Source organism: Ursus maritimus, unplaced genomic scaffold (assembly GCF_017311325.1).
Source record: "Ursus maritimus isolate PB19 unplaced genomic scaffold, ASM1731132v1 scaffold_9, whole genome shotgun sequence".
Taxonomy (NCBI): domain Eukaryota; kingdom Metazoa; phylum Chordata; class Mammalia; order Carnivora; family Ursidae; genus Ursus; species Ursus maritimus.
This window is the reverse complement of record NW_024427107.1, coordinates 37530560-37557255: the sequence shown is the minus strand read 5'-3', so window position 1 is coordinate 37557255 and position 26696 is coordinate 37530560. Positions and strand designations below refer to the sequence as shown.

General features: G+C 37.5%; 1 protein-coding gene across 1 annotated transcript in view; it reads right to left on the bottom strand.

Annotated features, from left to right (window-relative positions):
- Nucleotides 1–5310: 5310 nt before the first annotated feature.
- OTUD6B (OTU deubiquitinase 6B) overlaps nt 5311–26696 on the bottom strand; it is a 114087-nt gene continuing 92701 nt past the window's right edge. Inside the window, exons 12-13 of the mRNA XM_040626053.1 lie at nt 20846–21025; nt 5311–5659 (exon numbers count right to left, since the gene is read on the bottom strand). Of these exons, the coding sequence (XP_040481987.1) occupies nt 5549–5659; nt 20846–21025 (291 nt within the window). The 3' untranslated portion in view covers nt 5311–5548. The remainder of the gene's footprint in view (nt 5660–20845; nt 21026–26696) is intronic.

Genomic DNA, 26696 nt, shown 5'->3' with positions numbered 1-26696 from the left:
CCCAACTTTTCTGCATGTTTGAGAATTTTTATAATAAAATGTTAAGGGGAAAACCCTGCCCTGCTCTCGTGGAGTTTACATTAGAGTGGAATGAGACAGACAATAGAGGAGATGGTAAGTCAATTACGGAGTGAAACAGAAAGTGATGGCCCACAGGAGAAGCAGAGGTAAGGGGTTTCGTTACGCTGGGGGTGGAACTCACACGTAAATATGTGGCAGGGTAAGTACTCCCTGCAGGATGGGTGGGATGTTGTGTTAGGAACAGACAGAACCTCTGCAAGTCCTTATCTATTCCTAGCTTTAGAGTGACTTCCCTATTTCAGGTATCAAGAAACATGGGTTGGATGAGCAATTATAAACACAAAATGGAAGTCTTTCAGTGGAACGTGGATATTTTAGTCTCCTAAGTACTTTGTTCTCTTAAGCCAATCTTACTTGACAGACATCTGAAGTGGTAAGCTTTAAAACCTTTCAAACGCCCTTTTTTCTTCTATTTGGAAAGATAAAATAAAATTACATGCAACCCCTGATTTACATGAGAAAGAAATCAAAGTTTGTGGTTATAATTCAATTGCTTGGAAGCTTTTTCTAATTTTACCAGGAGAGTGGTGGCTATTTGTGATCCATTTCCCCTGCGTCCAGCTCCCCCATCCTCCAAAACACTCTCCTATTTCCTCTCTCCAAATTGTTATCAACTATTTAAGGGAATAAAAGGCAGATTTCCCATACAATGGCCCTTGTGACCATCCTGCCCCACTTGGCCCAGGCCCCAGGCTGTCTGCCTGCGTGCACTCCAAGCTCTTCCTCACCTTGAGTCTGCAGTGATGCTGAGGAGACCCACTTCTCCTGGCGAGGCCCAGACACCAGCCCTCGGATGTCTCCCATCTCTTGGCTGCCCTTGCATGGCCCGACTTGACATTATAGATCCTCGTTTTCTCTGCCCACCGTCTAAAGCAGCCTCCCTCTTTCAGCTCTTGTAACTCACTCAGCCACCAGCCCAGGTGTTTACTGATGCTGTGGTCCTATCAGCCATCCTCACTCACTCCAACCCTGTCTGCAGATACAGGGCATGCATCCTGCACTCCCTTCCACCTCAGGTGACTGCTCTGCCCCTCAGGATACCCACTCCAGCAGGATGAGGGTTATTTAAAAGTCCCCTCATCAGTCCTGACGCGCCACAGCTGGTCTAGGTGTCTCAAAGTCCCTTCTGAACTGCAGGTCAGGACACGCCACATGATTTGGAGTCCTGTGGTCTGCAGAAAGCTCCCCAAGTTCCAGCACTGAGTTTGCAGATTAAACTGCCCGGGGAATTTTCTCTGCACCAAGAAGCAAAACAACTCTTTTTAGCAAGTACAACTGACTTCCAGCTATTTATTTTCTCACAGCTGCAGTCTGGGAAATAACCCAGACAATAAGGAACATGCAAAGAGGTATTTTATGAAGAAATATCAATCAGAGCTCCAACAGTTATTTTCGAGTTTTTAGAAGCTTTATCAGACAAAAAAAAATTAAATCTCCCTTCATCTAAAACTTTCTCAGTGGGGCACCTGGGGGCTCAGTCGGTTAAGCCTCTGCCTTCAGCTCAGGTAATGATCTCAGGGTCCTGGGATTGAGCCCTGCATCGGGCTCTGCTCAGCGTGGAGTCTGCTTGTCCTTCTTCCTCTCTCTCTCTCTGCTCTCTCTCAAATAAATAAATAAATAAATAAATAAATAAATAAATAAATAAAATCTTAAAAAAAAAGAATATCCATCTTTTAAAAAAATACAAATAAAATTTTCTCAGTAATTACCATTAATAAACATTAACATAAAGAAAAAATGTTTTTTTAACAAGAAGGTAAAAAAAAGGCAAATATCACAAATATCATTAATGGCTTATTGCTTTGATTATACAAAAATAGTATCAGTATTTAATAGTATCAATATATAAGTACTGATACTTAGCTAGATTGAATGATTCTTTGCCTACAGGATTCAACAAGGACCATTCTGAACAGTTGTTGGAAATATTGGGTAATTAATACTGGGAGAAAAATCCACATTGGATTGTGTAGACAAAGGATATCCACGAATATAAATAACCAGAGATTATGCTTGAATTATTCATAGTAACTGGAGACATACAGAAATTCATTAAGGGAATAGGGATAGAATAGAACAGAACAGGAACAGAATAGACTGGGAAGAAATTATTAACTAGGGACAAACAGATATCATTAATAACCCTAAAATAATATATATATTCTTTTGTTTGAAACTACTTCCCAAGAGCTGATGATGATATGAGTTTATGAAAAACAGTAAAAGAGAGTTAATTTCTCTTTCATTACTCTCCTATATCCTTCTGAGGCAAATGTGAATAAATCAAAAAAATTCCAGAGAGCACCCACAAAAGAGACAAAAAAGGGAAAAAACTGAATCCAAACAATCCATAAAAAGTCAATGTTTCAGCTGCTTCAACTTCACCTGAATAAATGTTGGCTGTAATCGTTAGGAGTAAAAATATTTTGCAGTGTTTCAGATTCTAATAGTGTCTCAGATGGATTACAGACCGGCAAGAAGAGACCACAAACTCACATGCACATACACACTCACGTATATATGGAATGAGATTAACTAAATTTCTGATTTAATTAACCAATGATTCAGAACATGGGGTTGCCCCACAGGGTAGAAGCAGGTGCATCCTTCCCCTGTCTGGTTGTCATGGTGACATTTGACACATGACCATGCATCCTGCAACACTAAATTTTCTGACATCAGAGTTGTGATTTTTCTTTAGTACCATTGGTTACTTGGCACTTTTAGCATCATCCTGAACTTTTTGCCTTTCAAACACTCAACTGATTGTGATTCATTATATTCTATCTGTAGACCTCATGCCATCACTTGGTTCAGATCTCTGATCAAATATTACCTTATCAGACCCAGACCACCCTCTATAAAAAGTATTCCCATCATTCTCTATTGCCCAAATCTTATTTTACTTCTCTTCAAAGTATATATATCACCATATCTTTTGTCTATCTTTCCTCATTTGCCTCCCTTGCCTCATTAGAATATAAGCTTCCTGAGAGCAAGGGCCCTGCCAGTATTTTCTGCTATATTCCTAGAACAAAAACACACGGCCTGGTAGATAGTAGTGCCTCAATAAATATGTGTTTAGTACATGGGAAGACAACCACTTGTGAAGAAGAGAATCAGTGTTGGGGTACTTGGGTGGCTCCGTCTGTTAAGCTCAGGTCATGATCCCAGGGTCCCGGAATTGAGCCCAACATTGGGCTCCCTGCTCAGCAGAGAGTCTGCTTCTCCCTCTGCCCCTCCCACTGCTCCTGTGCTCTCTTGTGTTCTCTTTCAAATAAATACATAAATAATCTTAAAAAAAGAAGAGAATCTGTCCTATTTTAGAAATGTTGAAGTAGAGGAGCTTGGAAACATGAGCTAAAACTAAAGAGACGGGGGAGCTACCCATCCAGGTGTGATAAATGAAACTGGTGGGACTAGATGAGTTCCTTCAGGTAAAGAAAAAGTGCTAAGAGAAGAAAATGGTACTGAGCAGAGCCACCGGAGAGATAAAGAATGAACCTAAGGCATATGGTTCCAAGAGGCAGAAGATGGTCAACTGAGCTCAAACCTGCAGGGAAGACCAGCCAGAGGAGGAGCAGAGGGATTGGTAGGAAGTTTCACTGATGACCTCCAAAATATCAGTTTTGGAAAAGGGGGCAGAAACCAGGTCTCAGGATCCTGAAACAGAAGAGGATGGGGTGAAAAGGTAGAGAGTTAACATTCTCTTTTCATGTCACCTGAGGCTCAAGGGTACTTGAAATATTTGTTGAACAAATGAGTACATCGATGAATGAATGGATACAGTGTTCTCCTCAGAACCAGGATGGCACATAAACAGTGGCTGGGGTCAAGAGATTAAAATGGTAAACAAAACACTCTTGAACAGCACATGTTGCATAAAAATATTTCCCTAATCAAAATCAATTTCCTGAGTGGTTTTCCCTCAATAAGCACACAGAGTTTATTCCTGTAACTCATTTTTAATGAGCTCCTATGACTTTCATTTGTACTTTGTTTTTTATTTTTGTTTAAAATGCATTCTTGATTAATGGAGCCTTTAGAAATTTACCATGAGGCCCCATCTCCGTCTCAGTGGGGCCTGACGCTTGTATTCTTTGGGATTGAAGGCCTTTCAGCTGTGCTCCATTGATTTAGCTTCCCAGGTAATCGAGAGGCAACTCTGATACATAAGGAGTATATGCTGAAGTGAATTAACAAGAGGCCTAGTTGGGAAGGTAACATAAATAATAAAATAAATGGAAAATGAGAATCCACTCAGCTTTCCACCAGAAGTACCACCAAATAGTTATGTGAAGAAACGTATTTCTAATGGGGTTTAAACATAAAATTATGATTAAATTTTTGCTTTTCTGAACCTACAGCAAATTTCTCTTTGTCAGTACCTGTGGTTCTCAAATGAGAGCATGGCTTGAAATCTGTTAAAACACAGATTGCGAAGGGGTGCCTGGGTGGCTCAGTCGTTCAGTGTCTGCCTTCGGCTCAGGGTGTGATCCCGAGGTCCTGGGATCGAGCCCCACATCGGGCTCCCTGTTCTGCTGGGAGCCTGCTTCTTCCTCTCCCACTCTCCCTCTCTCTCTGGCTGTCTATCAAATAAATAAAATCTTCAAAACACACACACACACATATTGCTGAGTCATACTCCCCGTTTCTGATTTAGTAGGTCTGGGGTAAGGCCAGATAATTCGTACTTCTAACAAGCTCACAAGTGATGTGGCTGCTGCCGAACAGAGCCAGACATGCAAAGACCACCATGCGACCTATATCATATATTTTCATAACTTCTTTCTCCATTTTTCTGTTGTCCTTCAGAGAAAATGAGTCAAATTATCATTTCAGTGCCACTGCCCTGGCTTCTGTAAGTCTCTCTTGTGAAAAACAATAATAAATAAAGAACAAAACTTTAAAAGTAGAAACAAAGTGATGTTAGGAGTAACCAAGCCTGAGTTTCCAGTCTTCCACTCGGTTTCAAGTGGAATAAAGGTTTTATCTTAGTCAATAAGACGTTAGTGCCTCTTAAAAAATAAGAGCTCAGCTGAAATCATACAAATGTGATACAACTGTCTAGCACTAAAAAGTAATTCTCTTTCGATTGCAAAACATGCATAAAATAAACACTTGTGCCCGTCAAAGTCTCTTAATACTTATCTAGAAAAGGAGGGTGGTGGTCATAAAATGACAGGAAAGAATAACACTCACTTGCCACACAGATCTTTATTTTTCCATTCTTTATTTTGTTTTTAAGTCAAAGAAGAAACAGCACACCTAGATTCTAAACGAGCTAAAGGTAGATTATAATGCTTAAATTGGGATCTGTACAAGTAAATTATTTTTCTTCCTTTGCTTAATGTACCGGCAAAGAGAAGAGAGACAGCACGGTATCCTCAGTGGGGCATAATCTGACTCTGTGTGCAAAGCTGATGGGGCAAGTCATGTGAGGCTGTAAATGAGCGGCTCACCGGCTCTACACTTGAGCAATTCCAAAGAGGTTAGGGCCACGTTGATTAAAACATTTGTAAGAACAAATTAATATCTGAAGAGGTACCAGCTGTAGATTTCTGCTTATCTTCCAGTTCTAAAAGGTAAAGATTAAAAATAAATAAAATTTATTTTTATTTATTTAATTTATTATTTAATAAAAAAAACAAAATAAAATTAAAGCAGTACTCAATAAATATTTTTGAATAAAATAAACATTAACTTTCTCCAAGATTTCACAACATTAATTTCTAAAGGGCACACTATTCTATTTATGCTTGATTTGCTATTTTCCCACACACAAACAAATTAACTAGCTAAGAAAGGCATATTCAAAATTAAACAATGGGGTGTCTGGGTGGTTCAGTCAGTTAAGTGTCTGTCTGACTCTTGGTTTCAGTTCAGGTCATGATCTCAGGGTCCTGAGATCCAGCTCCAAGCTGGGCTCAGTGCAGAGTCTGAGTCTCTCCAGCTCCGAGCTGAGGCTCAGTGCAGAGTCTCTCTCCCTTTCCCTCTGTCCCTCCTCCTGTTCTCTCTTTCTCTAAAATAAATAAATCTTTAAAAAAGTAAACTAAACAAAATTCAAATGATAAAGGATTATCTATGTTTTTATCCAAATATTATCCTGTCTAGCTATAATGTGTTTGGGATGAAGGTAAAAAACAATACAGAATCCACACAAACATGAGTTCTGTCCTACAGGGATGTTAAACTGATCAATCAACAGACATTTATTGAACTCCCCAATGGATATCTTGGTTTGGCCTCTCCAGCATCCATTTCCCATGGAAATTAATCCAATCTAATCCAGATTGGCTGGATTTCAGACAATTTGCCCAATACATGACTTAGGTTTTTGTACTTCAAATCTCTGTTTTTCATTCTCAATGCACAAAACAGGCAGTCAAAAAAGCCTGTTAGCCAACTTAATATAAATGTCTTCACCACTAATGCTGGAAATAATGGCAACTTAAAAGCTTACCATCTGTATACTTTATAAACAACTTCTGAAGTCAACATAGCTCTCAAAGAATTCAAAACAATCACACAACTAGTAGTTTCACTTGTTGGCAGTGCTACTTACTTTTATCATGAACCCATTGGGCTGTCATCATCACAGTCCACAGTGAGAGATTTCATTACTGTTTTGTTCACTCTTCCACAGAAGAACTATGAGGGCCCATTTAAAGATTCAAATACCTAAGCACAGTTACTAATCCATCCTTGAAAGAGTAATAGCCTCTCAACCTTGGTAGTAAATCAGTGGGGACGTTAAAGTCATACATCATATCCCTTCTCATCTACCTCCAACAATGACTATGAAGTGCTCAGAGCATACATGGCACTATCAAATGATAAAATATTTGGGATGAAGGTGGAAAATGGTACATAATCTCTACAAATCTGACTTTATTCCTAAAAGGAAGTCTAGTTTATCAATCAGCAAACATCTACTGAAATCTCCAATCTCGTTTTTGTCTGTCCAGCATCTATTCACCATTATGCTGGCACAAAAGCCCATTTTTTCCTTTTGCTACCCATCCCTTTCACACATTTCAGTGTTTATGTTATGGAAGAGAGAATAACTGACCCCACTCCCTGGCTCAAGACAGCCATATAACTCAAGCCTGGCACATGACCCAAGACAGTCCAACAAAGCCAATGGACATCAGTCCTAGGGGCTTTCCCTGGATCTACGAAGAGAAGGAAGCTCTCCCTCTATTGCCAGAGGGCATAGTGTAGGGTGCAATGAGTGCAAAACCAAGACAAAGGCAAGCAGAGACAATACACCGAGAAGGACAGATTCCTGATGATAAATTTGGGTTACCTGATCCAACATGACAAAATAGTCAGCCAGACCCATTCATTCCTAGACCTTCTTTATTACTTGTTATTAGTTGGCTAGTTAGGGCATAAGTTGGGTTTAACTTGCAACCAAAAGTTCTGACAAATTATAAGCAATCTAAAACTTGAACCACATTAAGCAAAGTGCCAAGGATACAAAGATAAATAACAAATAATCTCTGCCTCAAAGAACCTTTTCAGTATTTAGTTGGAAAACTCATACATAAGCACAAAAAATAACTAGAAACAGAAGGCTCAACACCATGATAGGTTCTGTATTAATTCAGAGAAGGGAGACACCACCATAGGCTGCACAGTAAGCAAAATTTTGCAGTATAAGAAAATGGTGAGCTGGGTTTTGAAGGATGACTAGGTTGTGACTGCCTGGAAAGGACACAAAAGGACATTCAAAAAGAGTGAGCTGTGAGAGCAGAAGTTCAGGAATGTGCATATTGTATTGGGGAAACAATACAGTATAAACAATAAATAGACCATAAAATGTTGAATCATGGACTATCAACAATAAGTGAATACATTAGTCCAGGGGTAAGAAGAACTCATAAAGTTTTCCAATATACACACATTATGTACAGTATTTTAAATCTATATGAGATCATAGTGATCAACTGGATTATAATGGCTAAGTGTTGAAATTGTGCTCAAAAGCTAAATGTGTTTTTTTCCCTTTGCATATGGGTCCAACCAGCTACCCCTGCTTACTACTGTAGCACATTTCATCTAGAGCTAAGGGCTATCAAAATAAACCATGCTAATATACTCCACTTAGCTGCTATTTAAGAAAACAGAACAAAGAATAGAGCCATGAACCAAGAGGAGGTTACACAAAGAAAGACAAACATAAACCAAGGAAACAAGTGGGGCCATACAGTTAATCTGATTTGCTTTGTCCAGTTTCTCCATGAAGTAAAAAGTTTACAGTAGAAACTACTAAAGACATTTTCTATTTCCACTGTGGTTTTAGCCATTTCCCTTGTGTCATTAAGAAACTGTATGGGCAGGGTTTGGGTTGGCTTTTGTTGCAGGCAGGAATGCAAAGGGTCTGTATCCCTCTTTCCCCTTCTTGGGGGTATCAAAGTTTAGTTAATTAGAATAAAATGTTTTGTTTCATTTTTTAGAAGTTTATTTTACCAAGGACCATTATTAGTTTTGTACTGAATATGAAACTTTGCTTGTAATTATTCTATAACTTAATAATTACTATTTCTGGTTTCTTTCAGTACTATTAAGTGTTTCCTGGAAATTTTACTAAGAAAAATGAACTCAACATAATTCCTTGGGAACATACCTTTCCATCTAGAGTCACTGGACACAGTAATGTTTTCATTAAAAAAAAAAATGAAAGTCTCAAATACCTGACCTGTTAATATCCATTTAAATTTCTACGCCCATTTGTGGCATCATCACAATGGTTTCTACCAGTATGACACTTGTCCATTTGACATGAGCATGTTACAAAAGAATAATGACACGCCCTCTTATAGAGGACCTCTCTTCACAAGCCTCAATTAACATAACTTCAAGATTCTGTGGAAGATAATTACTGCTTTGGTTGTTGTTTACAGATAGAAATTGAAACATCTGAAAGCTCCTTTTTGTCAAGCTGAAGTTAGAAAAGGAAAAGGAATTGGTCTATGATTAGACATGCTTTTATTCTGAAGTATCTTTGTAGCAAAAAGCTTTAAAATGTGAAAATATACTACAGTCTAATTTTTCACCCTTTACTATTTATAGTGAAATGCATTATTTCCTAAAGCAAATGAATATATGATTACATTCTCTCCCTATTTAGGAAAAAGTAGTTTTTCACTTAAAGTTTAAAAACATATATTTACCATGCTTTTTTATTTTTTGAATGGTGGAATTGAGAGATTTTTTTAAAAAAATTCAACACATGGCTTATCAGTGACAATTACTGTCATATTTTAAACTGAGAAAAAATTATCAAGATACATATTAATATCACAGTATAAAGTAAAGCTTTGAATAAGGTTTCAGCATTATATGAAGCACAAAGCATAAGAAAACAAAGTAAGATGGTTTCCTGTTTTCTTTGGAAAGGTATCATAGTAGGCAGAGTAATGTCCCCACCCCTTTGCAAAGATGTTCATGTCCTAATCCTTGGAATCTGTGAATACGTATGTTATTTTACATAGTAGAAGGGACTTTACAGGTGTGATTAATATAAGGACCTTGAGAAGTCCATAATTATTCTGTATTATCTAGGTGGACCCAATTTCATCACAAGGATTATTATTATTAAAAGTGGAAGAGAGAGGCAGAAGAGAAGATACAAACGATGTGATGTGAGAAGGACCAGATCTGCCAATGTTAGCTTTGAGGACAGAGGAAGGGGCCATGAGCCAAGGAATGTCAGTGGCCTCTAAAAGCTGGAAAGAACAAGAAAATGGATCCTCCCCTAGAGCCTCCAGAAAGCAATGCAGCCCTGCTGACACCTTGATTTTAGCTCAGTGAGACTCACGTTGGACTTTGACCTACTGAACTATACCATAATAAATTCTCGTTAAGACACCAAGTTTACAGCAATTTGTTACAACAGCAGTGGGAAACTCATATCACTATCATGTTCCCAATTAGTAGGACCATGAAAAGCATGACTATGATAGCCCCTCTAACACTCTGAAGCTAGAAGAGGCTTTGGTCTAATCCCTTCATTGCCCGGATAAGGAAATTAGTCCAGATACAGTGAGAAGGAAGGTGGTTTACCTTAAGCCTCAGAGTTCAAGCTAGAGACAGAACTAGACTCTAAGTTCACTAAACTCTTACTCAGTGTTAGAGTATTCCTCCCAGCTTCTTTCACCAAGGTAGGATTTTTATTACGGTTTAATAACAATGTGCAGAGCTCTCTGCAAGAATGAACAGTTGTTGGAAGTGCACACATTTTCAGATAATGCACAGAAGTACACTGCTTTGCTGTTCTGATCTACCTCCAACTGGCTAAACATATTCACTTGAATTACCTGCACAACACTTGAAACTAGTATGTCAGATAAAACTTGGGGTCTTGCCTCCCAGATCAGCGCCCTCTGGAGTTTTCTGATTTTCTCCTTCACACCCTTCTGCAGTTTCTTTTACCCAATCAATCAAGTTCCATCACCTTCCTCCTCCCATGGAGGTTCCTTTCCTTGCATTTTCTAATGCTACACCTTACACCCACACTAGGCAACCACTAATAGGTCTCTTTTCTTCAGCTTCTCTTCTCTTCAACCTCCAATCAATCCTGCACAGTACTGTCAATGATTCCTTCTAAAATACATCTTTCTTGATATTATTGGTTTGTCCCCACACACTCAGTAGGACTCCGTTTCCAAATGGGATCAAGTTCAAACTTCTTATTCTATCCTTTGACAGGTTCATAGAATTTGACCTCATTTTTTTTTATAAGTCTCCTCTCTCATTCCATGAACCAATTAATTCACTGCCCTATGAACAAGATCCATTCTCCTCCATATCATTGTCTTCTAAAATATCCCCTCTGCTTCCTTCTCCATGTATCTGAATTCTACCTATGTAAAAGTCGCAGCATCTTTCTGGGTACCTTCCAGACCAGACAACTTAAAATGATCTCATCTTCCACTTATTTAACATTTAGTTTGCATTGCTAGTGGTTTTTTTTTTTTTTTCTTCATCTTTAGAGTTTAAGCTCTTAGATTTTAAACCATTTGGGACCAACTAGGTCCCCTACTTATTTGCCCTGTACTTAGCATCCAGAGTTTCCTGTTTAAAGCAGGACCTCAAATATTTACAGAGTGACCAAAAATAATTTTAAAAATCTAAGATGAACATTCAGAAGGACAACTCCTCCACACCGGCAGTGATAATGACCAGCAATGAGCACTACTCTAAAGTTAACTGCTCCATTTAAGAAGTGGAGCCACACATTCAGATTTGCCCAGGATGGTCCTGGTTTCCTAATGGTTTTCCAGCTTATTAATAATGTTCACCTTCACTCTCCAAAGCATCTTGACTTCCGTAATACACTGTATGGTCATTCTGCCTGTAGGGCACTTTGGACTGTGGTAAGAGCAGAAACCAGAAAGAAAATCCTGTTCATGTTCCAGCCACCCATCCAGCTAAGCTGCATTTTCTCCTCCAGAGAGTGACCCTGCTCTCCCACACCATGTCCGCATAACCAATGTCCTTTGAATTTCATGTGAGAGGTTCAAACATTTTGGTGATGCACAGTTTCAGATAAATGTACTGAAGTTGAATGCAATCGGAGATTCTTTAGAAGAAAAATCATAGATATTGAATATAACTGTGACTCTACCCAGCAGTTTAAGAACAAAAGGCAGAGTTTTCTAAAGAGAAAAGAAAATTCAATGGGCTCCCAGAGGAATAGAAGTAATCAAGATACAGTGTGAGAGTTCATTTATACTATAATTGTTTTGCTATTTTCTGAATAAAATAATAAAGAACATTCACACCATTTCAATTTTTCTGAACAATAAATACATATTACTTTCACGACTGTTTAGAATTAGAAATGTGATGCCTTCTGATCCTCTTAGTGCCTAATGTACATTAAATTGACTAACCACTGCATAAATGTTTTAAAACCTACATTCATTTTCACAGTTGGCTGGCTGAAATGATCAGTTTCATAAATGAATGTCAGTGGTATCTAAACAGTAATAACTTTTTACTGCAAAGTAAGATTTTGCTCTATAAGTAATGAGTAAAATTATTAAATGTAATCTTATATTATGTTTCATTACTGGCAGCTTGTCATAAAAAAGGAATTAAGGTTGCAAATTTTCATTTATTTTCATAGAGTAGATCAGCATTTTCACTCATTTGTAGTGAAACCTACTCAATCTAATCTCTTTTGAGGGTAGTTTTAATTACATTACATCATTCAATACAGGGTTGAGAGTTCATGTTCCAAACTGTTCCCTCCCTAAACTCTTCAACTTTAAAGGTATCTGGGGAAATGTTAAGTTCAACTAACGTAACTATACAAAATGAAAACTATCAAATGCATATTGTGGGCCCAGGATTACTCTCAAGTGTTTGGAAAGGATTTTATGAGACTATTTAGGTTACCTCTAAGTCACTGGTTCAAATATGGCCCAAGTTGATAGTAACTAAAAAGGATTAGCTTTTGTTGCTATTTCAAAGATTTATATCATTAGCAATTAATACTTAAATATCAATTACACTGAAATTATTGATAATTCTATCATTGCTAAGGACTCGCTGCACTCAGATGGCAAGAGCTGTAACATTTGGAAAAACACAAAAGCATCTCGATGAATTATGGTAAATGTTAATACTTGATATTGCGTGAAACTTTTCATCAACTACTTTTTAGTCCTCATCTCACTACTTCATAAGTACCACATAATTTCACATTCACCTGAATAAAAGCAATTACAATTTGATATTTGGTTGCTTCTAGTTGTTTTATGTCAAGAATAAAGACCCATTTGTCATCAAGTGTCTCCCCCCTTCAACTGTGCCTTCAGATGGCAAACTCCAGCAGAGACAGAACATTCTGTAAAGCACACCAGAGCAACCAGACGTTGGCATTATCAAATGGGCTCTCCCTTCATGATAAAGTATTTACTCTAAAGGTCAGCATTCTCTAAGTTTCGTTACTGAAAAGATAATTAAGATATTAAATTTTTTAATAGAAAGGAAGGCTTCTAGGCAAACTAGTTTTTCTATAATCTCTTTCTACTTAAGTGGAAAAGCAACACAAAATCCTAAAGATAAATAAAAGCAACTGTTTACCAACATGGTTAATCTGATTATCATCCCCATATAGGTTTGTGCACATTTTTATTCCAGAAACAGGGAACCAAACTACCCCACTAAAATAACATGTTTCAATTGTCAAGTACCTGATAATGTATATTCCAATTTAAATTTTCTTTATCCAATTTTTAAATATCCTTAAATTTATTTGGCATAATTTATAAATTCATACTATACACTTATTCTAATTCCACTGTTACATACTTCTTCACAGTCACAAACTTACTAAATGCTACTTGTTTAATGTCTTCAATTATTTTAATAAAGCTAGGATCAGTGGTTGTTTCAAAGCAAAACAATATTCCTTTTCAAACTTTTTCTTCTTACAATTTCCTGACACTCCAAAGTCTTTTGCTTATCAACTTATCTAGGCATATAATTCTAGATTTTGAGTTATTTTCTCTTAGTGTTTGAAGATATTATACCATTTTTTTCTGGCATCTGCTGTCAGTCCATTGTCCTTTCCTTGTAGGTGATCTATTTTATTAAAAATTTATCTTTAGCTCTTATAGCTCCTCTTTGGCATAATGCAGTTTTACCAAAATGTGTCTAGAGATGGATTTGTTCTTTTTTATTCTGCTTGGCACCCCATGTGCTTTTTCAATGTGAGGGATCATGTCTTTCTCCAATAACTGAATATTTTCTGCCATTTGCAAGTATTCACACCCAGGTCTCTGATTAATTTTTTTAACCATTATGTTTTTAACCCATGCTATATTTTTATGCCATGTTGTTGCTGTTTTTATAATGCACTCAGACATACGTAATGGATAAAAAGCTATTCTTATCACCCTTTAAATTTTTTTTAAAGATGTTATTTATTCATTTGTGAGAGAGAGAGCGAACAAGAGAGGAGGGAGAGGCAGAGGGAGAGGGAGAAGCAGACTCCCCACTGAGCAGGGAGTCCGATGCGGGGCTTGAGCCCAGGATGCTGAGATCATGACCTGAGCTGAAGGCAGAAGGCAGACGCTTAACCAACTGAGCCACCCAAGAGTCCCTCCCTTTTAATTTTTAAAATGAAATTATGTATACACCAAATCTCTTTATTCTCCTAGTCTTTCTTCCATCCTTATTGTTTCTTCAGTAATGACCAATGTTAATATGCATGAGTGCACGTGTGTGTGCATCTGTGTAAAATCCCAGAGGAAAATTCTTCACTTCATCTGGCCTGAATTCCAGTGGTTCTGTGTTCCACTCCATAAGTCAACAAAGGAAAAGTCTCATCTCTCTTCCACCTAACAGGCTTTCAAATATAGGAAGGCAGCTGTTGTGAATAATTATACAACCATCAATCAACGAATTTATTTGCACTTTCTTTTCTGTTATAGAGTACAACAAAAAAGAGACCTGAAGGGGGTATCAGGAGGCATGAACTCATTCCTAAATCTGTTACGTTAATGATTTGAAATTTAAGATGAACAAGCTGCTTATCTTGTTTGGTTGCTTCACTTCTGAATGGAGGCAATGAAAACCAAGTCATAAAGTTAATATGAACACTGTGACCTCATGTTACTCGTATCACTCCTCGGGAAAGTTTCCCTTAAGCCTCCTGCTATAGGATGAATGTTGGTGTCCCTCCAAAATTCATGTGTTAGTCCTCATGACTAACATCCTGATTTTAGGAGATGAGGCCTTTGGGAGGTGATTAGATCCGGAGGACAGACTCCTCATGATTGGGATTAGTGCCTTAGAAGAGACCCCCTAACATCTTCCAACATGTGAGAATACAACAAGAAATGTGTGAACCAAAAGAGGGCCCTCAACCAACCATGCTGGTGGCATCTTGACCTCCGACTTCTAGCCTCCAGAACTGTAAGATATAAATTTCTGTCATTTGTAAGCCATTCAGTCTGTGGTATTTCATTATAGTAGCCTGAACAGACAGAGACACCCCCTAAGTAGCTGCTTGCTCTGTGATGCCATAGTGTGAGTATATAACACCTTATTATAATGCTCATAACACTATTTCAATAAATAGTCTGTGAGTTCTTTAATGACATGGACGGTCTTATGCATCTTCGGATCCTAAGAGGCTAGCACAGTACCTTGCACATAGTTAGCACCCACTAAGGTAACTAAAGGAAAAAAATACATACTCTAAGTGGGAAAGTACCACCACTATCCATTTTCTAGGGGTTCTCAGAGCTGATCTTTTTGGCTTAATCCCTTAAGGCGTTGAAAAGATGAGGCTCATCATGTGGTAACCAAATTCTAGCCCCATTAATTCCCTAAAGTAGGCAGTACATCATCAAAACATTAAACCCTTCCTGAATTAGCATACAACACAGACTAATTTTAAGTTTCATCTTCTACTAGCTCTTTCCACAGCCTATAATCAGGCACATATTTCCCTAACCTCAAAATCTTTTGTCAAGCCTTCCTCACCCTCTAGAGAACATCCTATTGCTCTCCTCCCTTTACCCTATACATTTCATGAAGATTGGTTAAGACTTGTAGACTTCACTTCTTTGTTCCTATTTGGTTTCTGATCAATGCAACCTGTTTCCCATTTAATGACACAAAGGATACCATCTTCTCCCAATTTTCCAGCCCAGTTTTTTCTCCTCAGCTCTGAATCTCTCCACTTGGCACCTTTAACCAACTCATGCTTGAGCCCATAGTAGAGTAAGGGAATAGCCAAATTATCTCACCCAGAGAATAGTGTGGTAGAAAAGGACCAGAGGACAAAGGGACTTCAAGGTCAGAACTAGAAGGGACAGGGCACAGAAGAGATAAGCAGAATTCAATGGGAAGTGGGCAACTCAGCAGACTCCATCATGAAGGTAGGACCGCATCTGAGATCTTGACAGGATGGCCATATACTTTGGAGGATGCCCACATGGGACACCACTCAAGAGCTCCAAAAGTTAGATCATACAGGAAGAAAGGGAGGAGAAGGAAATCCTGAGTGATCAAGATTATATCTTAAATGACCAAAAACATCCTAAAACTAACACATAAACTTGGAATTAACTAAAATAAGTTTTCCAATAGAATGAGGGCCCAAATAGAAGATAAGTTCAGCAGAAGAAAAAGAAAATCCTATTTCTCACACATCTGTGTTTCATAGTTAGAAAATCTGTGCTCGCACTACCTGATTTTGGCCCTCACTACCTCCCTGACTATATTTTCTCATTCTCCTTTGCTGACTCATGCTTTTGTTCACCCCTTTAATGATATCATCCTCAAGGATTCTGTCTTTCTGGCCTTTTTTTTTTTTTTAAGATTTTATTTATTTATTTATTTATTTGACAAAGAGAGAGGCAGCGAGAGAGGGAACACAAGCAGGGGGAGTGGGAGAGGGAGAAGCAGGTTTCCCGCTGAGCAGGGAGCCAGATGCAGAGCTCAATCCCAGAATACTGGGATCATGACCTGAGCCAAAGGCAGACATCCGACAACTGAGCCACCCAGACACCCCTCCTTCTGACATTCTGACCTCACCATATAAGTCTCCTTGAGCAATCTTCATTCCCCTGGCTTCGAATATCTCACCTAAATAAATAAATAAAATCTCATCTTGCTACTCCATTGCTTCAACAACTATAAGTAGATGTTATGGGCTGAAACGTCCCTCACAAATTCATATGTTGAAATCTTAACCCCCAGTACCTCCAAATGTGACTATATTTGGAGATAGGATCCTTAAAGTGGTTATTATGTTAAAATGAGGTCATTATAGTGGGCCCTAATTCAATGTGACTGTGTGCTTTTAAGAAGAGGAAATTTGGACACAGACATGTACAAAGGGAAGATTACGTGAACACATGGAGAAGATGGCCATCTATGAGCCAAGGAGAGAAGCCACAAAAGAGTCCAAGCCTTCTGACACCTTGGTCTCATACTTCTAACCTCCAGAAATGTGAGAAAATAAATTTCTGTTGTTTAAGCCACTCAGCCTGAGGCACTTTGTGATGGCAGCTGTCACAAACTGTAACAAACCAATATAGTAGCTTCAAACCTAAGTTCAAACTTCACACACAAGAGCCATCCTGATCTCACACCTGCTTCTCTCTCTAACCTCATCTCTCATCTAAGTTTCCTGCACTCTTTGTGTAATTTACTTGCACAATGTTACCTTTGCATGGGCAGTTCCCTTACCAAAAATGCCTGTCCATCGGTTCTTTATTCTAATACCTTCCTATCACTCAAAGCATATTTACAGGCAATGCTTATTAAAATAATTTTAACATGTATTATGTATTCAAGTACCAAGATTAATCATTGTGCTAGGTCCCAGGGATAGAGAGAGAATGTCCCCATTTAAAGGAGATGACTTCTCATAGCACCCTATGCACTCCTCCATCACTGTACTTACACAAGACTGTAATAATTCTTTCTTTTCTGAAGGCCTTAATTTTTAAAAAAATCTATGCTATTAAGTATCTACTATGCACTAGTGTGCATCTACTGTGCTAAGCACCATCCATGTAGTACCTTGTGTATCATTCATCTCAGCCCTGTGAGATATGTACTATTATTATTATTGCAATTTTACAAATGCAAGTTTAGCCTCAAAGAGGAAATTAAGATGATGCAGGTGGTTAAGTGGCAGGGCTGGTCATCAACCCTAATTTGTCAGATTCCAATCACCTTCTTATACACTTCTTCTTGGAATGTGTAAGTTCCTGCGAGGCTGGAGCTCTGTATTCCCAGTCCTTGGTAAAGTACCCAACACACAGTAGGAAAAAAAATTCATGAGTTTGAGTAAATAAATGATGACAGAATAAGACTTTTTAACATGAATGCCTTAAACTCAGTTGAAGCAAATGAGAAATAACTGGGTTGAAAAGCATAGGAAAGATGGTCCACCATGTCTGGTTAAGAGCAAGGAATCACATACATGGGGGGTTCCCTCCGCAGAGCCTCTACTCAGAAGCTTTGTGAGCTGTGTACTCCAAGGTGTTTGTGTCATGACCAGTGAAAAGCAGAGTGTTGTGACAACTTTTACCAAGTAATATGGCATGTGTTATACTCATTAAATGTCTCTTGAATGTAACAATCAATTCCAGCTGGTAATGTGAACAATTCACAGATAGGTTACATAAGCAATCAGGATTACAGATTTACTCCCATCCTGAGAACCAACACACATTTCTATTTTCATTTTTACACTGATGATCTCTCTTCTCTTGGTATTTCACATCCAGCTGGCTTTGACTTTGAAATTTCTCTTCAACCATTATTTTACCTTAACATTAGCCTTCACTGGCAGCAGCCCTGCCAGATTTTTCTCTAAGACACATTTGATATAATATATTAATAACCTAATAGCATGGAAGAGCTGGTTTTCAAATCCAGATCTTGTGATTCATCAGCCTTTCTCAGAAATAAAATATGTACCAAGCACTGTGCTAAGCTCTCTATATTCTTACCACTCCTGTTCAACAGAGTCCTGAAAATCCTAGCCACACCAGTCAGGCTAGAAAATGAAATAAAAGGCACCCTAATAGAAAAGAAAGCAGTAAAATTGTCTTTGTTTGCAAATGCTATGATATTATGTAGAGGAAATCCTAAGACTCCTCCAAAAACCTGCTAGCACTAATCAACAAATTCAGTAAAGTCAACATAAAAAAACAGTCGTGTTTCTGTACACCAACAACAAAACATCTGAAAAAAAAATAAAGCAATTTCATTCACCAGCACATCAAAAACAATTAAGTTCTTAGGACTAAATGTAATCAAGGCGGTGAAAGTTCTTTACATTGAAAACTACAAGACTTTGATGAAAGAAACTGAAGGTACAAACAAACGGGAAGATATCCTATGTTCATTGATCAGAAGAATTAATGTTGTCAAAACGTCCATATTACCCAAAGCCATCTATAAATTATTTAATGCAATCCCTATGAAAATTCCAATGACATTTTTCACAGAAATAGAAAAATAACAATCTTAAAATTTGTATGAAGCCACAAAAGACCCCTAATGGCCAAAGGAATCCCCCCCCAAAAAAGAACAAAGCTGGATGCATCACACTTTCTGATTTCAAACTATATTACAAAGTTTACAGTAATCAAAACAGTACAGTACCAGCATTAAAAACAGGCACTTAGGCCAATGGAACAAAATCTAGATCCCAGGAATAAACCCTCACATTTATGGTCAACTAACGTTTGACAAGAAAGCAAGAATACTCAATACAGAAGGGATAGTGTCTTCAATACTGTTGGAAAAACTGGATAATTACTTGTAGAAGAATGAAATTGGACCCCTATCTTACACCACTCATAAAAATAAAGTCATGGACGAAATATTTAAATTTAAGAATTGAAACCGTAAAACTCCAAGAAAAACACATAAGGGAAAAACCTCCTTTTTACCTTGGTCTTGGCAGTATTTCCCAGATATGACACCAAAAACACAACAAAAGGAAAAATAAATAAGTGGGACTACACCAAACTAAAAAGCTTCTGCACAGCAAAAGAAACTCAGTGAAATGAAAAGGCAACCTGATACAAAATGAGAGGAAATATTTATGTTATATATCTGATAAAGGGCTAATATCCAAAATAAATAAAAAACTCACATAACTCAACAGCAAAAAAATTAATAACCTAATTACAAAATGGGCAGAGGAACCGAATAGACATTTTTTTCAAAGAAGAAACATACAAATGGACAACAGGTACATGAAAAGGTGCTCAACATCACTAATCATCGGGGAAATGCAATCGAAACCACAATGAGGTATCACTTCACCTCTCACAATAGCTATCATTAAAATGACAAGAGGTAAGTGTTGGCAAGTATATGGGGAAAAAATAACTCTAGTGCACTGCTGGTGGGAGTGCAAATTAGTACAACCACTATGAAAAACAGTATGCATGTTCTTCAAAAAATAATAAAACTACCATATGATCCAGCAATCCCAGTTCTGAGTATATATCTAAAGAAACTGAAATTCGTTATCTCAGAGAGATGTCTGCACTCTCATATTCATCACAGCACTACTCATGATGGTGAGTACAAGACATGGAAACAGCCTAAGTGTCTGTCAGTAGATGAACGGATAAAAAAGATGTCACACACACACAGGAGAATATTATTCAGCCATGAGAAAGGAAATCCTGCTATTTGCTACAACTTGGATGGATCTTGAGGACATTGTTCTAAGTGAAGTCAGAGAGAGAAAAATACTTTATAATAACACTTAAAATATAATATCGCTTATAATATCTAAAAAAGACAAACTCAGAGATACAGTAAAGTAGTAGAGTGGTGGTTGGTTGGGGTAAGAGAAATGGGGAGATATTGGTCAAGGGTACAAACTTCAAGTTATAAGATTAACAAGTCTAGAGATCAATGCAGAGTGGTAAGTACACTTAATAATACTGTTTCATATACTTGAATGTTGCTAATTTAGTAAATTTTAGGTGTTCTCACCACAAAAAAGAAATAACTACGGTGGTAATCATTTTGCAATTTATAAATGTACCAAATCAACATGCCTTATGTAAACCTTAAACTTATAACTGTTACGAGTTAATTACATCTTAATAATGCTCAATAAAAAACATTATACTTTTACAGAAGTCAATTCTTAGATAAAAATCTAGTTAGTATTGGTTGACTTAGATAAAGACAAAGAATAAGAGAAGGTCTTAGGCTCTATTCACACAAAAGACTCTATTCCATTTACCTTTGGTGGAGGAACAAATTCAACACATTCCAGCCATATTGTTAAAAAGTACTTTCCACATATTGCGCATTTTCTTCTCTGAGAGATTATGTTCCTGACCTGTGGGTGCTGTTCTATGACGTGCATTATGAAAGGATTCTTTCCTGCTAGCTCATTCATTATAAATCTTGATGTTATTTCCTAGATTAAAACAATATGGTTCCTCAGATTATTTTTAAGATAACTATTTTATATAACAATGATTCTCATTTCACTAATTTACATTTTTGGACTATTTCTCACAGTTACTGTTAACTTTCCATAATATTTATATATATAACAAGTTATATTGCTAGTGACTGACATTATAAATTAGTTTTCAATAAGAAAAGCAAGTTACTTCCATTTCAATATTTCTATGTCTCTTAAATACAGGAATCCAAATTATTAAAAATTTACATCATTAAAGTTTAGGTTCAAATTTTGTACCTCTCATTAAAATAAGTAAGGACTGTACAAATATTCAGACTGGACCCAAAAATTGAGTCTGTCCTATTTACTAACCTCTAAATCCTTACTACTTAAACTGCGATTCATGGACCAATAGAATCTGCATCACCTCAAAACCTATTAGAAATGCAGATTTCACGGGGTGCCTGGGTGGCTCCGTTCGTTAAGCTTCCAACACCTGATTTTGGCTCAGGTCAAGATCTCAGGGTCCTGAGATTGAGCCCTGTACCAGGTTCCGTACTCAGCAGGGAGTCTGCTTCTCTCCTCCCTCTCCCTCTGCCCTTTCTCCCGGCTGTCTCTCTCCCTCTCCCTCCCTCTCTCTCTCTCAAACAAATAAATAAAATCTTTAAAAAAGAAGAAGAAATAAAATCTTTAAGAAAGAAGAAGAGTTTTATGGTTTCAATTCTTAAATTTAAATATTTCGTCCATTTTGACTTTATTTTTATGAGTGGTGTAAGATAGGGGTCCAATTTCATTCTTCTACAAGTAATTATCCAGTTTTTCCAACAGTATTGAAGACACTATCCCTTCTTTCTTCTTCTTTCTTTTGTTCCACTGGAATTAGCCCTTCCAGCTGCACTCCAGACCTACTGAACCAGAATCTGCCATTTGAAAAGGTTCCCCAGGTAATCAGTATGGCTGCTGAACTTTGAGAGGCACTGGTCTAAGTTACCCACTGCAGTGAGAACCTGAATAGAGTCATAATGATAAAGAGTACTGATTTCTATTACCCAAATCTCTGAATTCAATCTGTGTTAAACCTATCCACCCAGCCATGTCCAGAAACTTCATTTTAGGTAATAATTATAATATTAAATAATTAACAAAAGGGGTGGTGAGAAAATAGAAGCTGGCTTTTACCATGACCACCAACAATATCATCATCTTAAAATAAAACACTATATAATACATAAAATTAAATCTTCACTGATGAAGCAAACAATATAAACATTTTATTTACTCCATTAAATGAGCCTCGTTGTGTGTGCTGGTAGCATGGAAGTCCCATATAAATGTCACAAAAACACTGCATGAATTTTAACAGTTTATGGGACCATTTTTTTTCTGGCCAAAGTGAAAGATTTCCCTCTGGTATTAAGTTAGCCCAAATCAAGCTCTAATAGGGATCTTTGGGAATACATACATACATACATATATGTACAGACATAATCTTTACTCATTCACCCCAATCAAAATAACAATAAAATTCTGTAAATTGTTGTCTCCCTGTTCCTTATTACTCTATCCCTTCCATTTACCAAGCATCTGAGAAAACTGCCTTTCTACAGCAAACAGCCTGAAGCTTGGGTTCCTTAAATGTCTCATCCTTCAACAGCACAACCTCCTACCTACTTCAGCTCTTTCTCCTGGATGGTTACATAAGAAGGTCATCCTTTCTGAAAAATTACTCTTTCACACTAATATCACCAGGACTCCTAAATTAGATGTCCATTATCAAATCCTTTTCAACTACTTACACAGAGCAGTGTTTGTGATTCAGAATGAAATACTGATTTTAGAGGTAAGGTTTTAGCTGCCAGATCTCAATGGCTAGGTCTCACAATAAAGCAGAAAACGAATAAATAAGGATTCACTCCCAAAACAGCAGATGGTAGAAAAATTTGCTGAAATACATGGGACCTATAAATAGGTCACAATTCATAGAGTTCACTTTTTCCATTTATGGTTTCTGGAACCAAGCATGTTTGTTGCACTTGAGATGTCTCTTGACAACTCTTACATTACCCATTAATTATGTTCTTCTCGTACTTGCGGCCAATATGTTACTTTGGAAGAATAACATATACCACTGAAACGTGAAGTTATGACTTGGAACTGCTAGTATATGTAAAGTAAGATGCTATTAGCAGGACCAATAGCATCTTTTAGGACACTTCTTAAAGATACAGGCAATGAAGTTTTGAGAACATACAACTTGATGATGGCCTAATTCTAATGTTATTTAAAAGTCAAAAAATCTTTTATGAACAAATAAATTGTTCCATCTGAACAGTTTATATGATATTTTGTTAGAATATTTGTTAGCTAACTATACGTATGTCAGAGATTATTCCTATCTTAAACCATCATATATCAAAATCAGTTTCAGCTGAATTTTTATTTTTCCTTACATCAACTAATTTGAATTTTTAAATCATCCATATACAAATTATATTTTTATAAATATTAAAAATTATAAAATGTAACAACAATTATGAAGCCTTATGACCGGCACTAAAACATCATCAAGAGGAAGGATTCTTAGAGCCAGACAGATAAATAGATAGAAATCCTAGCTCTACAACTTATTAGCAGTGTGACCCTATCTGGCCAAGTCCTTATTAATTCTCTAATCTTATATACCACACTTGTAAAATAGGAATTTTTTCTAATACGATCACACAGAATTCAGATAATTAAATTAGATAATGCGGAAAAAACTCTTAGCATCTACCGGTGCAGTATGCTTTGGTTAATATTTTGTTATAATCTGGTCATAAACATTAAATTTTAGCTCATAAATCTTTGAGGTGAAGAAAGGTTTTTAAAAATCTTAAGGAAGGCATAGCCTAAATCAAAGCTCTACAATTCTTTGACAGGTCAAGTAGTTTAAATCAGGGGTACCTGGCTGGCTTATTTGGTGGAGCATATGACTCTTGATCTTAGGGTTGTGAGTCTGAGCCCCACACTGGGTGCTGAGATCACTTTAAAAAATTAAAAATCATAACAGATATTTTTTTTAAATAGTTTATATCAGCAATGTTACCCAAATATCCACTAGAAATGAATTTTACTTTAAATACAAATATGAATTGTATAATAAGTTTGGCACCTTCCTAAGAAAAAATCTTCGAGATACTTTCAAAAATATCCAAATCATTAATAGAAGTAAAATCACTATTTCCACTAAGTACAATTGACCCTTTTGAACAACATGGGCTTGAACTGTGGACTCATCTATCAATGGACTCTTGGGCTGCTTCCATAATTTGGTGATTGTAAATAATGCTGCAATAAACATAGGGGTGCACGCATGTCTTTGATTTAGTGTTTGTGTAGTCTTTGGGTAAATACCCAGCAGTGGACTTACTAGATCATATTGTAATTCTATTTTTAATTTTTTGAGGAACCTCTGTATTGTTTTCCATAGTGGTTGCACCTGTTTGCATTCCCATCAACAATGCACAGGGTTCTTTTTCCTCCACATCCTCACCAACACATGTTGCTTCTTGTGTTTTTTATTTTAGACATTCTGACAGGAGTGAGGGAATATCTCATTGTGGTTTGGGTTTGCATTTCCCTGATGATTAGTGATGTTGAGCATTTTTTCATTTGTTCTTGGCCATCTGTATGTCTTCTTTGGAAAAATGTCTGTTCCTATCTTCTGCCCATTTTTAATTGGAGTATTTGTTCTTTTGGTGTTGAGCTGTATAAGTTCTTTATATTTTTGGGATATTAACCCCTTGTCAGATATATTGTTTGCTAATATCTTCTCCCATTTAGTAGGTTGTGTTTTTGTTTCGTTGATTGTTTCTTTTGCTGTACAGAAGCTTTTTATTTTGATGTAGTCCCAATAGTTCAATTTTCCTTTTGTTTCCTTGACTCAAGAGACATATTTAGAAAAAAAGTCAGAGAAATTACTGCCTGTGCTCTCCTCTAGGACTTTTATGACTCATGTCTCACATTTAGGTCTTTAACCCATTTTCAGTTTATTTTTACGTATGGTGTAAGAAAATGGTCCAGTTTCGATCTTTTGCATGCAGTTATCCACTTCTCCCAATACCACTTGTTAAAGAGACTGTCTTTTTCCAATTATATTCTTGCCTCTTTTCTTGTAGATTAATTGACCATGGGTTTATTTCTGGGCTCTCTATTCTGTTCCACTGATCTATGTGTCTATTTTTGTGCCAGTACCATACCATTTTGATTACTACATCTTTGTAGTATATCTTGAGATCTGGAATTGAGATTCCTCCTGTTTTGTTCTTTTTTAAGATTGTTTGGGCTATTTGGGGTCTTTTGTGGTTTCATACAAATTTTAGGATCATTTATTCTAGTTCTGTGAAAGACACTGCTGATATTTTGATAGGGACTGCGTTAAATCTGTAGATTGTTTTGGGTAGTGAGGCCAATTTAACAATATTCATTCTCCCAATCTCTGAGCATGGACTCTCTTTCCATTTGTTTATGTCATCTTCAATTTATTTCATCAATGTTCTACAGTTTTCAGAGGACAGGTCTTCACCTTTTTGGTAAAGTTCATTCCTAGGTATTTTATTATTTTTGGTGCAATTATAAATAAAAATGTTTACTTAATTTCCCTTTCCGCTGTTTTGTTATTAGCGTATAGAAATGCAACAGATTTCTGTATCATGTGATACAGATTTTGTATCATGTGAGTTTACTAAATTCATTTATCAGTTATAGTAGTTTTTTATAGTCTCCTGCTCTTACAGGTAGTGGCCTTATGAAGGAGAGATCCTGTGAAGTCCTGTAGTATAATGTCCCCTGTTCATCACAATCTGGAGTTTCAGGGGTGTCTCCTATGTGAGTTGCGTCTGCCCTACTGTTGTGGCTAAGCTGTACTTGTCTCAGTCCAGTTGTCAGCAATGGCTCACTTTCCCTGTTGCTGGCAGGGTTTGGTTTCTCTGTTGTTAATGGGCCAATCTGGGGCTGCCCTGGGCTTGAGTTGGGTCAGACCAGGCGTTTGTCAGAGCTGTATAGCACCAAACTGCAGGGCACTCTCCCTGTGTTGTACCCCAGTGTTGGGGCGGGAGAGCTTTCATTGATGGGTGAAGTCTGTAGTTAGACCAGATGTTTGTCCTCAGCCCACTGCTGGGGCTGCAGTTTAACTGGTATGTGTGGTCATCTCCCACTCTCCCCAGGACAGGAGTCACTTTGGAATGGTGCTGGCCCCTATTGGGGCTGCCTGTACAATGCCATGCTTGTGGCATAGCTTTGGACTCTTGTGGGGGGGCAGGTTGGAGGGGGTCTCCTCAACAGGGGAATGCAAGGGCAGGGCACATAGTATCAGCAAGTTTTGGGCAGGTCTACTGTGGGAGGGGACCTGTAGCCAATTTGGAAAACTCCTGGGGAGGCCAGGGTTGGAGGGAGTGAGTGTGCAGAAGAGCCTGGGTATGGAGTACACTGTTAGCAAGCTATGTGGAGCGATCACACTCTGCTGGTTCTTGCAAGTGTTTGTGTATCTAGGCTGGGGGTGTGGGTGGGAAATAGAGCCTTCCAGTGCTTTTGTTCTTAGAGAAGTCTCCCAAAGATCCCTGCCCCTCCTGCACAAGCTCTGAGATAATAAACAAATATCTCTCCCATACACCAAGTGTTTTTCAAACTGCAGCTTCTATGC